Below are 13,815 nucleotides of genomic sequence, written 5' to 3'. Positions count from 1 at the left end.
GGGGGGCGGCTGATTCTCAAAGGCGCCTTGTTCGCCCGCGCCCTCCTAGCGCCAGCGGGCGGCGGCGCCTCGGCTAGCTCCAGCCCTCGCCGGCCGCGCTGCGGGCTCCGGGCAGACCCGGCGCCGTGCCCGTCGGTGGGGGCGCGCTGGGTGCGGAGCACGGAGGCCCCCTCAGGCATTGCCCGCCCGGACTGGCGTCTCGTCCCCGAGTGACCCTGTTCCCCGCGCTCTTCCAGCTAGCTTCGACGGCCCCTCGTCTCTCCGCGGGGTCCCTTGCCACCTGGGCTCCCGGACTCCCTGGCCTCGTCCCGCCGCCCTCTTCATCTCCTTGGACCTGATTATCCTGTGCGTGGTGGGCTGTCCAGCGTCTGGCTCTCACCGTCCCCACGCCGCACCCTCCCCCCCGCTTCCCCTCCTGTAACCACCTGCCCCCCTCCCCACCACTCGCAGCTGTCGGGTAGCAGGTACCCCATTGCTATCTATAGCCTTGTCTATAAATACCCCATCCCAGGCCACCCCTGTAATTACACTGGGCGGGGCGAAGGGAAGTAATTATGGAGACTTGATTGGGGGGGGAGAGAGACCCCCCCAGGCCCGCCTCTCCCCTCCCACTGTGTCCTAAGTCCCGCCCAGGACTGCTGAAAAGAGGCTCTGGGCAGCCAGGTGGGAGGGAGTTGAGGTGGGGGCTTCGACTGGAGGTCTGGGTCCTAGAAAAGGAAGGGGCCGGGGAAGAGATATTGGGGTTCCCAAAAAGGTAATCTTGGGTACAGGCCATTCAGTCTGCAAGGAGCAGAGGAAAGCAGCACGAGGGGCAGGGAACGAGGGCTCCTGTCCCCCCACCCCAAACCAGGTGGAGATCGAGGGTGGGGTTTCCCTTCGGTGCCTGTGGGCGGGCGGCTGGAGGCGGGGGCTGGGCCAGGACGGGGGCGGGGTGGGGGCTCTGGGCCGCAGGGGTGGCCGGGGACACACAGGAGCGGCGGCCACCGAGGAGGGAGCAGTGCTGAAGCCCCGACGGCGCCCGGTTGCATGGAGCTGGGCCACTGAGAGCTGTTGCTACCCGACAGCCTCTGATCTCTACGGAACCCCAGCGTCCGAGGCTCAAAGCCTGCTTTTCTCCCCTGTCAGCCTTGGGCCGTACAGCGCCTCTGGCCGGCCCTAGGTCCCTGGGACCCGGCGTTAGGGTCGCAAGCCATGGAGCGGTGCAGCCGCTGCCATCGCCTCTTCCTGCTGGTACCGCTGGTGCTGGGGCTGAGCGTAGTCCCTGCCTGGGCAGGTAAGAGGAGTCCCGGCGCTGGATCCTCAGAGTCAGGCGGTAGCTCTCAGTAACCCCTGGGTAGGGGACAGCTGATGCTGGGGGCCAGGTTCTCAGTTCAAGAAGGGGATTTTGGGGGCCAAGGATCCAGGCTGGAGGGCAGGTCACCTTGGAACCACGGTAGGGATCTCTTTGCCTCCTTGCAGTGACTGGGCCAGAGCAGGTAAGGCTGAAAGGTGGAGGCTCACCTTAAAGAGTGGGACTGGATGCTGAGGGACTCCAGGGAGAGCCGAAGATGGCCAGGGCTGGTGAAGTCCAGCTGATGCTGGGGTGAGGAGGCAGATGTCAGTGTTGACGGGTGAGGATTGTGTGTGTCTTCTGGGCTTTCTATCTATGTCTGGGGTGAGAGGGGAGGAGCATCTGTGGGTCAGAGCAGAGCAGTAAGTAAGGAAAGAAGGGACGCCTGGACTATTTGTCCCCCTGGCTTCCCCGATAGGATCCCCTTCCCCCTCCCTGTGCCCTCGATGCTGCCACGCGGCTGGCTCTGGGGAGCACTGGGGCTGGCTGCCAACAGGACGGCCGCTGGACAGGCTGGGATCAGGTGTCTGAGGCGGGAGCCAACTCTTTGCATTCCTGCCTCACCCCTCCCCCTCTGGCCAGCAGGGCTCCCCTGGGACCCCGGTGTCCACACCCCAATCTTTTCCTTCTTTTTTCTCAGGATCCAGAAGTCCTGGGACCTAGGTAAGGGATTTGATGCTGGACGGAGGGGGCTGGGAGCGCCTGGGTCCTAGGCAGGCAGGACCTAACTGATTTGCCTCCAGCTGATTTGCGTATAACTCCACTATTCATTTCTTCTCTCTTCTGGAGAGAAAATGGTCAGAATAGCAGCATAAAGGATTTAGATTAGATCACAGGAGGAAGAACTTCCAAGATGCAAGGAGCATGAGGCTAAGGGACAGGAAATTGAAGCGCGTGATGTCTGTGGATTCTTGGAGCCTTTCTTAGGGAGGAAAGGAACAAGGAACCCTCTAGCATGGAGGCTAGGCATGGCTGAGATGATTCTCTTATTTTGGGGCTGAGTGGCCAGAGATGGGACTCTACAGGGAAATGGGCTACTGTGGAATTCATAAGAGTAAAAAAATGGGGCAAAGGTAGACTGATGGGGGAGATGGGGCTACCAGTGGGGAGCCTGTGGGACAGATTGAGGCCAGAGCCAGTGGGGGCACATATGTGGCTTGAGGTTGGCAGATGGGTGGGCAGACCTGTGGGTAGATCGTCTATAGGATGGAACCATACTCCTGTGGGATTTGGTGAAGGGGCGGGGGCTCTGAGGTCTCTTTGGCCTGGGGTCTCTGTGAGTCTCTGTCTCTGTCTCACTCACCCTTCCTCTCTCAAAGCAGCCCTTGTGTGTTGGTGTTTGTGGAGCTGCCACACTCAGGGGCCAGGCTAGGGCGAGGCGGGGTGGTGGTGAAGGGGAGGGCAAGGCCGTGGTTTCCCAGCTCCTGGACTCAAAGAGCCTTTTCTCTGCCTCTCCGCTGCACCTCACCCACCCCACCCAGCCCTACTCTTCTGATCGCTCTGGCCCCTGCCCTGCCCACCCTGTGCTTCTATGAAAATTTTGCTGGACTTTCTCTGGGATTTTTCCAATCTGGAGCTGATGGTGTGAGGAGTGTGTGTATGGAGGAACAAGAGAGGGAAAGGTGACCTTTGTCTTCCAGGGAGTTTGAGCCTGAGGAAGCTGAATTCTAGGTGGATAGGGCAGATACCCTGGGTCTTGAATCTTTGGATCCAAGAGTTGGTTGGGGGGGGGCAGGGTTGAAGTTCCAGGTGTGGGGAGCTTGCCTGGTTTTGGGCAAGGACTCTGATGGGATCCACAGATGTGTGGCTTGGGGCCCTGGACCTGCTCCGGCTCCTCGTGGCAGCTTCAGTCCTCCCCTCTGCCCCCGCCCCCCCAGCCCATCTCCTGAGCCAGGGGTATAGGCTCCTGGGGTGGCTCTTTCTGCTATCTCCTTCCTCAGCATGGTCAGAGTTGTCCCCAACTCCCCAAATGCAGGAACTGAAGCAGCTTGAAGCCCCATCCCCATAGATCTGCCTCTCCACTCTGCCTGGTGGCCCCTCTGCACCTCCTATGCCCAGGATGATCGATTGCCCAGATGTTGTTTCTGCTGGAGATACGGGAAGGAGGCCAGAGACCCAGAGATATGGAGAGGGAGTGAGAGAGGGAGAAAGACAGGGAAGAGAAAAGCACAGAGTGTAAGAGAGGTGGACGAAACCAGAAGACACAGGGAGAGAGAAAGATCTACAGATCCAGAGATAGGAAGAGTGAGAGAGAAGGGGGGATGGTGGAGAGTAGAGAGGATTCATGGGTTGAAAGACAGAGATAGGGAGAGACTGAGCGAGACACACTGGGAGGCAGAGGGCCATGTGGAGCTGAATACACAGCTAGTGCCACCCTCTTCCAGGTGACTCTCGATTCCCATCCACTCAGAGCCCATTCAGAGGCAAGTTAAGGGAGAGGTGACCTTTGCCTTCAGAGAGCTTGAGCCCTAGGAGGTTCAGTTCCAGACTCCAAATGTCCCCATGTCTTGGCCCTCCTGAGGATGTGTCCCTTTTCCTGACTCTCATGGACTTTCCCAGGTGTACCCCCTGTGGATGTGCTCAGGGCCCTGAGGTTTCCCTCCCTTCCTGATGGCGTCCGGAGGGCCAGAGGCATCTGTCCGGCTGATGTGGCCTACCGAGTGTCCCGACCTGCCCAGCTCAGTGCACCCACCCGCCAGCTCTTTCCAGGTATGGGTGACATGGTGGAATAGAGAGAGCTGGGGCAAGGTCACAGGGTGGGGTCTAGAATCAGACACCAGGAGGGGAGGGTTTTATGGCTCTTTTTACTCTCATTGCACCTGGTTGTGTTTCTTTCGGGTACCAGGAGGTTTTCCCAAAGATTTCTCATTGCTGACTGCTGTCCGGACCCGTCCTGGCCTTCAGGCTCCCCTCCTGACACTCTACAGTGCCCAGGGTGTTCAACAGCTGGGCCTGGAGCTTGGCCGACCCTTCCGCTTCCTGTATGAGGACCAGACTGGACGGCCTCAACCCCCAGCTCAGCCAGTCTTCCGAGGCCTCAGCCTAGCAGATGGCAAGTAAGTCAGTTTGCTCCTCTGGTCTGCCTGCACTGCCCCTTCGGGAGCTCCCCTCTGGCCACTGCCCCAGAACCCCCAGTCCCTACACTAGGAAACCCTGCCAACCCTTTTGGCCACACCTCATCTACCTACTGCCCAAAGTTCAGACATTGTTGGTTTAGGGTTTGGACTTCAGAGTTTAGATCCTTGCATGTGGTACTAGCCTGTGCCTTGGGCAAGTTAACTTTTTTAAGCCTCAGTTTCTATGGCTATAAAATAGGGATGGTAGGATCACGAGAATCAAATGAGAAAAGTATTGCCTGGTGCATTGTAAACATTCAATAAATAGTAGCTACTGTGATTCCTATTATCGTTATCCTTGGCTCCAACCTCTCCATCAACTAACTGTTCTCTGGCCCTGTTGAGCCCACCCCCTCAGTCACTTGAACCACTCCCCCCCCCGCCCCATGACCAGGTGGCACCGTGTGGCTGTGGCTGTGAAGGGCCAGTCTGTCACTCTCATAGTTGACTGCAAGAAGCGAGTCACCCGGCCTCTCCCCCGAAGTGCTCGTCCATTGTTGGACACCCATGGAGTGATTATCTTTGGTGCCCGTATCCTGGATGAAGAAGTGTTTGAGGTAACCAGAACAGAGAACAGAGTGATTTCTTATCCCATATATTGTGTCTATTCCCCTTCTGGCCCCAGCTCTCCATCTTCTTATACTCTGGCCCTTCATTTGAGCTCTCATGAATTTATATTTCCATTTTCTATCCTCAAGGCTAACTTTCTCTGTAGGAGAATTAGGCACCCACTTCTATGGCAGGACAGCTGTCTTCATCAGTCCACCTATCCATTTATCCCTTCAACTAATCTCTCTATCTACACCCACCCATTCATGTACTCATCTAAAACCCACCCACCCATTTATGCACTTACCCACCAATCAAGCATTCAAGTTTGTATCCACCCATTTGCCCATTTTCCTCTGCCCAGCCACTTTCTTCTTCACTCATCCGTCAGTCTATTCACCTTTAACCCATCCATTTATTCAATCATTCATCCACCCACCTAGCCCATCTACCCATGCATATGAGGATGCATGTATTCATCCGTCCCCTCATTCACCCACGCACTCCCCATCTATTCATTCATTCATTCATTCATTCACATATTCACTTCCACCCATCTACCTACCTATCAATCTGTTCTCTCTACTCCATACCTCCATTTATCTACCCACCAACCCTCTCATTCATTCATTCACCATCCACTAACCCTCCCATTCAGTCAGTCATGCATCTGAGCCCTCATCCATCCATCCATCCACCCACCTCGCTAGTCAATATTCTTTGAATACTTGCTGTCCCAGTCTCAAGAGGGAACACAGAAGAATACTGTAAGATCTCTGTCATCCTCAGGAGCTCCCAGGTCCTCTTTGAAGATGAGACAGTAACTCCAAACTATAATATATGGCAAGGTGTGCTAAGCACCACATGTGGGCACAGATAAATGGCATTGGAATTCAAAAGTGGCTTCCCTCTCCCCCATTTCTAGAGGTCCCGAGAATTCTCATCATTTCTGCCATTGGAAGGTCCAAGCAAGTAAGGCTGGGACACTGTTTTCAGAAGCCTTGTGGAAAGTTTCATGCATTACCACAAGGGGCCGGGGATAGGCAAACAATGTTGGATTTAGAGTTGGAATATTTGAATTTCTAGTCTGAGTCCATCATTGCAAGTGACCTTGTGCCAGTCATTGTCTCTTTGGGCTTTCCTGAGTGGAATATATCAAACAATAGGCATAAATATCCTTGCCCTACTGATTTTCCCAGTTGTGGTGAAGGTCCAGTGGGATCATGGATGAGAAGGTCCTTTGAAAACTGAAAAGGGCTATGTACATGGGAGGGCTGATAATGATCTTCTCCCATTATGTTGTTTTACCTAGGACGGGCTGGTAGCCCTTGTTCCAGACTTAACCCTCTGTCTATTTCTGAACCCCCCTCTGCCTCCTTCCATTGAAGTTCCTTCCTCATGTCTTTGCAGGGTGACATCCAGGAGCTTGTCATTGTCCCAGGGGTACAAGCTGCCTATGAATCCTGTGAACAGAAGGAGCTGGAGTGTGAGGGGGCTTGGAAGGAGAAACCTCAGAAACACAGAGCCCAGAGATCTCCAAAGCAGCAGCCATCAAGACTTCATAGGCCACAAAACCAGGAACCTCAGCAACAGGTGAGGGAGCTGGGTGAACCCCAGACTACAGCACACTCCAGGGAGGGAAGGCACCCAGACACCTCCCCAGGGAATTCCCCCAATGTCTCAGAGCTCCTCATCCTATTTTGGGCTCCTGTCCTCCCCTCCATTAGAGCCACTCTCCAACCATGCCTCCCTCTTTCAACCACCACTCCTCCTCCCAGTCCTCATTCATCAACCTTTTTATTTTCAATAAAAAATAAAAAGAGTCTTTATGAAAGAATCCATGGCTGGGAGCTGTGTCCCCTGCTCATGTCTTCTTTCCTCTGCCAGTCTTTTCTGTAACTGTGTCCTTGGGTTTCCCATCCCTTTTTTTGAATTAAGAGATTGGGGGGCATTGTGTGTGTGGGATAAGATGCAGGGACAGAGGATGGGAGAGACAGAGCAAGGGAGAAAAGATGAAATGGTAAGACTTAGGAGGAGAAATGGGGAGGAGCAGGAGATAGGGAAAATCTTGAAAGAGTGCTGGGCCTGTGGAATTCTGTGGAATTCTATGGAATTCATTGGAAGGTACAGGGTAAAGGGCTGGGGAGAGGGGGAAGGAGGAGGCTTGGGTTCCAGATGGTTAGGGTGACAGATATGATCTGGGATCAGTGGTCTGAAGTTTGGAAGGTCAATCTCTTAATCATGTCTGCTTCTGTCCCACATGTGGGACCCACCCCCCCTTTCTACCTCTCCTCTTCTCTCTCCTGACCCCTAACCTCTCCTTTCATCCCCAACTCCTACCCTATTTCCAAACTCCCACACCATCCCCTTGTCTCCCTCTCCTCACCCTTACACTCCTACCTCTTCCTACTATTCCCATTGCCCTTTCCCAAATCCTAGTCCACTGAGTCTTTCTACTATAACTACGAGACCCCCTATTACGATGTGATGACTACAGAGACGACCCCTGATTATCAGGTAAACATGAGGGACCCCTTAATTTCTTCCTTTCCTCCCATCACCCCTTGTAAAGATCTCCTAAGACACCTTCCTTCCCTCTTAACATGTAGGGAGAGACATCATTTATTTAGATTATGGGAGTTTCCTCACTGCGCCTTCCCATGTCTCTCTGCTACAGAGGCCATCAAGCCCCAACCGCAGGGCTCCCCCTCCCCCAGGGGGTGTCGGACCCCTCCCAGAAAGCCTACCCCACCTGCCAAGAGATCAGCAGCCTGGCAGGCGCCCCCCTCACCAGGCTGGAGGTCCTCTAGAATTGGAGGTTCTGGCCCAGCACGGGACCTGCCTACCCCCTTCCGATGCCCAGCTTAGCAGGCATCTTCTCCCCACTGCCCAGGCTCCCCCCAGGTCCAGAGGAAGCAGTTACCGGCAGGTAGAGCTGGGGCATCCAGATCTGTGTCCCCTAACTTCTATGACCTGGAGATTTACTCTCCCCAAACTGTCCCCCCTCCAAAGGGGCTGCAAGATCTGAGATTGCCCCCACTCCCCGGTACGGTACAGACAGATACTGCGCACGGTGGGGGACAAGATGCTGCTTTGCCTCCCCTCCCGCTAACCTCTCTCCTTCCTTTCCACCATGTTACTCTTCTCCCCACTCTCCTTGGGGTTAGGACCCCACCCCAGGTGAAGAGGAAGGAATCCTGGAATCAAGTCCCTTGCCATCCCCTGAGGAGGTAACTCCATCCCCCACCTTCACCCCAGCTGGGGGCAGTGGGCATCTGTGACCCAGCCCCCTTGCCCCATGATATCTTGGTGAATCAGCCCTTCCTCTGGCCGGAGGGCTCTTTGTCATCTCCATTTGTGGCCTTCTAGTCACTCCAGACCTATTGGTCTGCTTGTCTTTCTAAGTACAGCCATTTTTCTTCAGTGTCCATGTCTCCTGCCATTATTCTTTGATTCTGGGACAACCTCCTCCCCATGTTGGTGTTTTTATCATATTTTTCTTCCCAGGAGTTATCTGCTGTCCAGTGCTGTTATCACTTTTTTTCTTCTCTGTTTTTTTCCCTCCATTTCTTTTATTATTCTCTGGATTCCCTTGTCTCCGCAGACTGTCTGTCTACTCTGTGTCCAGCCCTCCGGCCACCCTTCTTCCTACTTGTAATTCATCATTTCTTCCCTCCAGGCCCAATTTTGGGGGCATCCCTCCTCATTTCAGGCCTTTGATGGCCCTCCCCTTTCTATACAACCACTTCCCTTGATCTTCTTGGGAGAAAATCTCTGGTCCCAGTTACCCCCAGAATCCTTTGGGCCAGAAATTGCCACACCGTCGGGGTCCAGGGAAAAACCTCCTCTCAGCCCTAATGCCCCCATCTACCCCTCTCCCTCCCCATCCCCGGGAAGGAGCAGACAGATCTCCAGGTCCCCTCCACAGCCGACAGGTTCCTGACAGAGGAATATGGGGAGGGTGGCACAGACCCCCCAGCAGGGCCCTACGATTACACCTATGGCTATGGGGATGATTATCGTGAGGAGACGGAGCTTGGCCCTGCCTTGTCTGCGGAGACAGCCCCCTTGGGAGCCGTAAGTGAAAGGAGCTCCTCTTCCATTCTTGATCTCCAGTGGGAGCCGTAAGAATTGCTTCCTGTTGTTTCTGATTAATGTCTGTTGGCTGCAAGCTACTTCCCATTGATGACTTGCCATTTTCTGTTCATGTAAGATGTATATGTTGCTTAAAAGGATAACTTCCTGCTTTCCCTCGCCAAATATCTTGCCCTGTATCACTTTGTGGATCCCTCTGCCCAGGGCAGTTGGGATTTTTTTTTCTTTTTTAATCCTATGGCCACTTCCTGTCTTTCTTGGCCACTTTCTATCTTAACCAAACTGTATTTCATAAAGCTTTTGGTCAATAAGCCCCTACTTTTTGTCCATTGTCAATCTGTCTCCATCATTTCTTCTTAATAAAAACAGTTTCTTATCCATGTTGCTGTCAAATATTCTAACTTCCTATGTCACGTTTTCTAACTGATAGGCCACTCCCTGTCTGTCCTTTCCTGTCTTTCTTGGCCATGGCATCCATCTTGGTGACTGTGACAGTTTGTACTGAAAGGGACTTATTTATGTTTTGGCTCTAGTTTTTCATGCTGTCTTGTAACAATTTCCTTTGCTAATAAGCCACTTCCTGTGTGTTTCAGGGCATCCAAATCATGAAGTTTCCATTACGGGCCTAGATATTTATCATGGCTATTTCCTCTGTGTACTAGCCTAAATGTTTGTGTTTTCTGGAAGAATTGCCTTTCATTGTCATAATCCCCTCTCCAGGAGTCACTTTTTGTCTGTTTTGTGAGCTTCTTCTTTCTCTTGTCATGGTAGCCATGTTGTTGTTGAAGGTCCACTTCCTGGATCCTCTTTTCTTGGCTGCTTCCTGTCTGTCCAGCCACTTCCTGTTTGTCTAGTTCATTTTCTAGCCCTCTTGGCCATGTTTAATTTTTCTTGGCCCTGACCTCATTTTTGCTTCCAAGTGTTTGTCCCTTTGAAATGTCTCCCTTAATTGTTTCCCATGTCTTCAACCACTCCATCTCAGTTGGAATATTTCCTGCCTACGCCATTCATCTTTTGCTTGCCTTGCAATTAGAGCTGCCTCCTCTACCCTGCTACCTCATCCTACACTTCCCTTCTCTAATATTGCCACCCTGACTCTATGCTCCTTTCCCTTTTGCTGCCTTCTGGAAATTTGGGGTTGATCTGGGATATGGGGGAGTTTGGAAATTCATCATTGCTGTTGGGTCAGGATGGAGGTAGAGGGGACATTCTGAAGATCTTTGTTGGGAGAGTTGGAGAGTGGTGGAGAGTAATTTCCATTCTTCCCATCCTTATTTTGGTTCTGGCCTTAGTGTTGGGGGTGGGCATCTGAGAAGTATGAAAAAGAAAGAACTGGTTGGGTTTGGAATATAAATGAGGGCCAGAGGAAGAGTGTAGTGTCCTTGCTGGGAGGGGAACTAGGGAGTCTGTTCTGGGGCTTAAGCAACAGCCCAAGAGCTATATTTTTCCCAAAACTAGTTATGAGATCTGAGTTTGGGATATCAGTGGGGACTGCCCTCCAATTCCACTTACAGTATGGATGTTTAACTTCTGGAGAGTTTTTAACTTGTGAGCCCCTTGAAATTCTAAGAAAAATTCTGTGCATAAGGGCATATACTTTTTCTTTCCTGGAAAAGACTTCATGGATTATATCAGATTCTTATATGGATTCATGCCCTCCCTTTAAACCCCAATAAAAATCAATCCACAATCTTAGAGAAATGCTTATTTGGTGGCTTGCAGTAAGGTGGAGGAAGTTGATAGTTTCTTAAAGTTCTAAGGATTCCTGGACTCAGAGGGAGTTTGGGGAATAGGGTAAAGTTCTCCAGAAGAGAGTTTGGGAAGGTTGAAGGGTTTGGGATTCCAGGAAGGGTGTGAAGACCTTCCTGAAAGAGGTCCACAAGGATATGAGGAAGTTTATTTGCTAAGATGGGGCTGCGAATTGGGAGGTGGAGAGCCCTGTGGTCTGTGGAAGGGCAGGAAGGCCTTGGAAGGCCTGAGTGGTCTGTGAAGAGGGAGTCTTAGGGGAGGGCTGGGGGATTTTATACGTAGGGTTGGAGAGGTCTCCAGAGGATCTGAGAGTGAAGGAAGGTGGGAGTTGGGATGGGGGCAGCCCTGGTGTCCTGGCTGCTCACAGGCCCCACTGGGGGTTACATGTGTGTCTCCTTCAGGCTGCCCGCGGACCCCGAGGGCTGAAGGGAGAGAAGGGAGAACCCGCGGTGCTGGAGCCTGTAAGTCACTGTTAGTCACTAAAGGCAGGGGGAAGAGGAAAAGGAAGTGGGGGTGCTAGCCCTATAGTCTCTGACTTTTAACCTTTGACTCTACAGGGAATGCTAGTCGAGGGGCCTCCTGGCCCAGAAGGCCCTGCGGTAAGTGTAGCTGTGACCCATTAGCCTTTTCTCAGAGACCCTTCTTACACACTCACCTATGCCTTCCCCCACATATACCCAGGCCTCCTTCTCAGAACTCTGGAGAATCCTTCCAAAGCTTCCCAGATCCTCAAATCTCTTTTGTAGAGACGACCCCGCAGCCACATATCCCTCTTCTATCTGAATGCCCTCAGCTGACTCACTTGTTTTTTGTTCCTCAGGGGTTGATTGGTCCCCCTGGCATCCAGGGCAACCCAGGCCCAGTTGGAGACCCTGGCGAGAGGGTAAGAGAGTAGCCTCTGTGTCTGTGTGTCTCTGTGTTTGTGTAGGACTTCAGTGGAGCCTCTAGTACTCAACAGGGTACCAAGCTCAGCAGTTCCTCATTAGCTAGCTGATTAATGAACAAGGGTGCTCCCTAACACCCAGAAAGGAGGACCTAACACCTCTGGTTACAGAGGGGAGTAATCTGGTGTCTCGCCCTCATTTTCTGTATGGGGTGGGGGTGGGGTTTAGGAAAGATGTAAATAAGTCTATATTTATTCTGTAAGAGGCTCTTATAATGATGCCAGGACCCTAACATTCCCTAACTCTCACCTATGTTCATTTTCTCCCTATTCCAGGGCCCCCCTGGCCGGGCAGGACTCCCTGGATCAGATGGGGCACCTGGCCCTCCTGGCACATCTCTTATGCTCCCAGTGAGTTGTCTTCTGGGGTTTGGAGTGGGAACAGCAGGAGAACTGTGTTCTATCACCAAAAACCAGGAGACCAGGAAACTAAGGAGGAATCTCTAAAGAACATCAACACAAAGAAATTGATCTTTGAGTTGGATGGACTAGGCCTCATTAGATGACCTAGAACAAAACATGGATCATCTAGAACTGGGCAGAAAATCCTATGTTTCAGGGACTCTAGAACCAAAGGACAGTTTTTCTAGAGGAAGAAGCCAGAGAGCGGGGGAGGAAGACAGGAGTAGAGTTTCTGAAAACTGCTGCATGATTCTCTAAAACCTTCCATGGAGACACTCGAGGAGGGTATGGGGTGGGAGGTGTCCCTGAACCTGGGAGATGGGGCAGAAGTGTTGGATGAAGCCTTGGGCTGGGAGGGTCACATGGGTTTCCTGGAAGAGAATCTGGACCTTTCTTTCTCTCTACCCCTCAGTTCCGGTTTGGCAGTGGTGGGGGTGACAAGGGTCCTGTGGTGGCAGCCCAGGAGGCTCAGGCCCAGGCGATTCTGCAGCAGGCACGGGTGAGTAAGTCTAGAAGGGATCTTGGTGAAGGGAGGGATATGGAGAGCAAGTGAAGACTTTAGGAGGGGTTGGAAGGGTAGGTTGGAGTAAATGTGGGGCAGGGTAAGGTCTGGGTTGATTTGGAGCTGAGAGGGAGGTTGGGGAGAATCCAAGACCGTAAAGTGAGGATTAGGAGTGGAGGGGTGAATTTGGAGGGTGTACTGGCGTAGGGAGTTCTCCTGCTGCCTCTTCCTCAGCTGTACTGTGTCCCCTGCTCCCGTAGCTGGCGCTCCGGGGACCCCCTGGCCCCATGGGATACACAGGCCGCCCTGGACCCTTGGTGAGTGAGTTGGGTATTGGGATAGGGAGTTCTTTATTTGTGTGTGTGGGTATGGACAGTTCTGGAAAGGGACCAGGTTGAAAGTTATTTTGCTACTTTTGGGGAGGGCTTTGAAGTCCTTGTTGGGTGTGTCCTTCAACTTAGCCAACCTCTCTTCTCTGTCCCAGGGACAACCTGGGAGCCCTGGCCTGAAGGGAGAATCTGGAGACCTAGGACCTCAGGTGACAAGTCCCACCCATCTGATTCCCCCATCCAGTGCCTCCCTTTTGGTCCATGCTCTTTAACCCTGCTCCTGACTCTCCCTCCCCAGGGCCCCAGAGGACCTCAAGGCCTCACAGGCCCTCCTGGCAAGGCTGGGCGAAGGGTGAGTGGGGTGTGGTGGGTGTCGGTAGGAGACAGGGATCGGAGTGTGGGGGACTGTGCCTCTGTTTGCTCTGAGCCTTGCTTTGCATCCCTAGGGCCGAGCAGGTGCTGATGGAGCCCGAGGAATGCCTGGAGAGCCTGGAGTGAAGGTACCAGGCATGGGTCCCTTTCTGATGCCTGTGACTTCCAGCCCCATCTAAGCTTATTTGTTTTTTTGGGGTGACCAAGGTTTCCCATGAAGTGGCACCTCTCCATGCAGGACACAGTAGGGGTGGATGGAGTGGGAAAGGGGCTGGGACCTCATTAGGCCTGCCCCTCTTTCCCTAGGGTGACCGAGGTTTTGATGGACTCCCAGGGCTACCTGGAGAGAAGGGACACAGGGTGAGTATCTTGGGGGTAATGCATTGTGAGTGATGAGGGGGTGAACTTTCTATGGAGTGGTGTGGAGG

At 53.0% G+C, this 13,815-nt stretch overlaps 1 protein-coding gene across 9 annotated transcripts in view; it reads left to right on the top strand.

Moving 5' to 3' along the window:
• Nucleotides 1-665: 665 nt before the first annotated feature.
• The window catches only part of COL11A2 (collagen type XI alpha 2 chain), a 29,299-nt gene continuing 16,149 nt past the window's right edge, over nucleotides 666-13,815 (top strand). For 2 of the 9 annotated variants that reach the window (XR_005367548.1, XM_038553692.1), the window contains exons 1-18: nucleotides 1,762-1,993; nucleotides 3,890-4,039; nucleotides 4,176-4,386; nucleotides 4,841-5,003; nucleotides 6,406-6,588; nucleotides 7,435-7,512; nucleotides 8,163-8,225; nucleotides 8,893-9,072; nucleotides 11,241-11,300; nucleotides 11,397-11,438; nucleotides 11,660-11,722; nucleotides 12,059-12,133; nucleotides 12,597-12,683; nucleotides 12,947-13,003; nucleotides 13,171-13,224; nucleotides 13,314-13,367; nucleotides 13,462-13,515; nucleotides 13,694-13,747. Coding sequence is in view for 8 of the 9 variants with exons in the window: in XM_038553692.1 (XP_038409620.1) it covers nucleotides 1,777-1,993; nucleotides 3,890-4,039; nucleotides 4,176-4,386; nucleotides 4,841-5,003; nucleotides 6,406-6,588; nucleotides 7,435-7,512; nucleotides 8,163-8,225; nucleotides 8,893-9,072; nucleotides 11,241-11,300; nucleotides 11,397-11,438; nucleotides 11,660-11,722; nucleotides 12,059-12,133; nucleotides 12,597-12,683; nucleotides 12,947-13,003; nucleotides 13,171-13,224; nucleotides 13,314-13,367; nucleotides 13,462-13,515; nucleotides 13,694-13,747 (1,845 nt within the window). In the remaining variant the exon portion in view is untranslated. Of the gene's footprint in view, nucleotides 851-957; nucleotides 1,274-1,761; nucleotides 1,994-3,889; nucleotides 4,040-4,175; nucleotides 4,387-4,840; nucleotides 5,004-6,405; nucleotides 6,589-7,434; nucleotides 7,513-8,162; nucleotides 8,226-8,892; nucleotides 9,073-11,240; nucleotides 11,301-11,396; nucleotides 11,439-11,659; nucleotides 11,723-12,058; nucleotides 12,134-12,596; nucleotides 12,684-12,946; nucleotides 13,004-13,170; nucleotides 13,225-13,313; nucleotides 13,368-13,461; nucleotides 13,516-13,693; nucleotides 13,748-13,815 lie in introns of those variants that run through there. The other 7 variants (XM_038553694.1, XM_038553693.1, XM_038553695.1 and 4 more) reach the window with 7 other exon arrangements.

The sequence above is a fragment of the Canis lupus genome, chromosome 12 (genome assembly GCF_011100685.1).
Source record: "Canis lupus familiaris isolate Mischka breed German Shepherd chromosome 12, alternate assembly UU_Cfam_GSD_1.0, whole genome shotgun sequence".
Lineage (NCBI taxonomy): Eukaryota > Metazoa > Chordata > Mammalia > Carnivora > Canidae > Canis > Canis lupus.
This window is presented reverse-complemented; position numbering and strand designations above follow the sequence as displayed.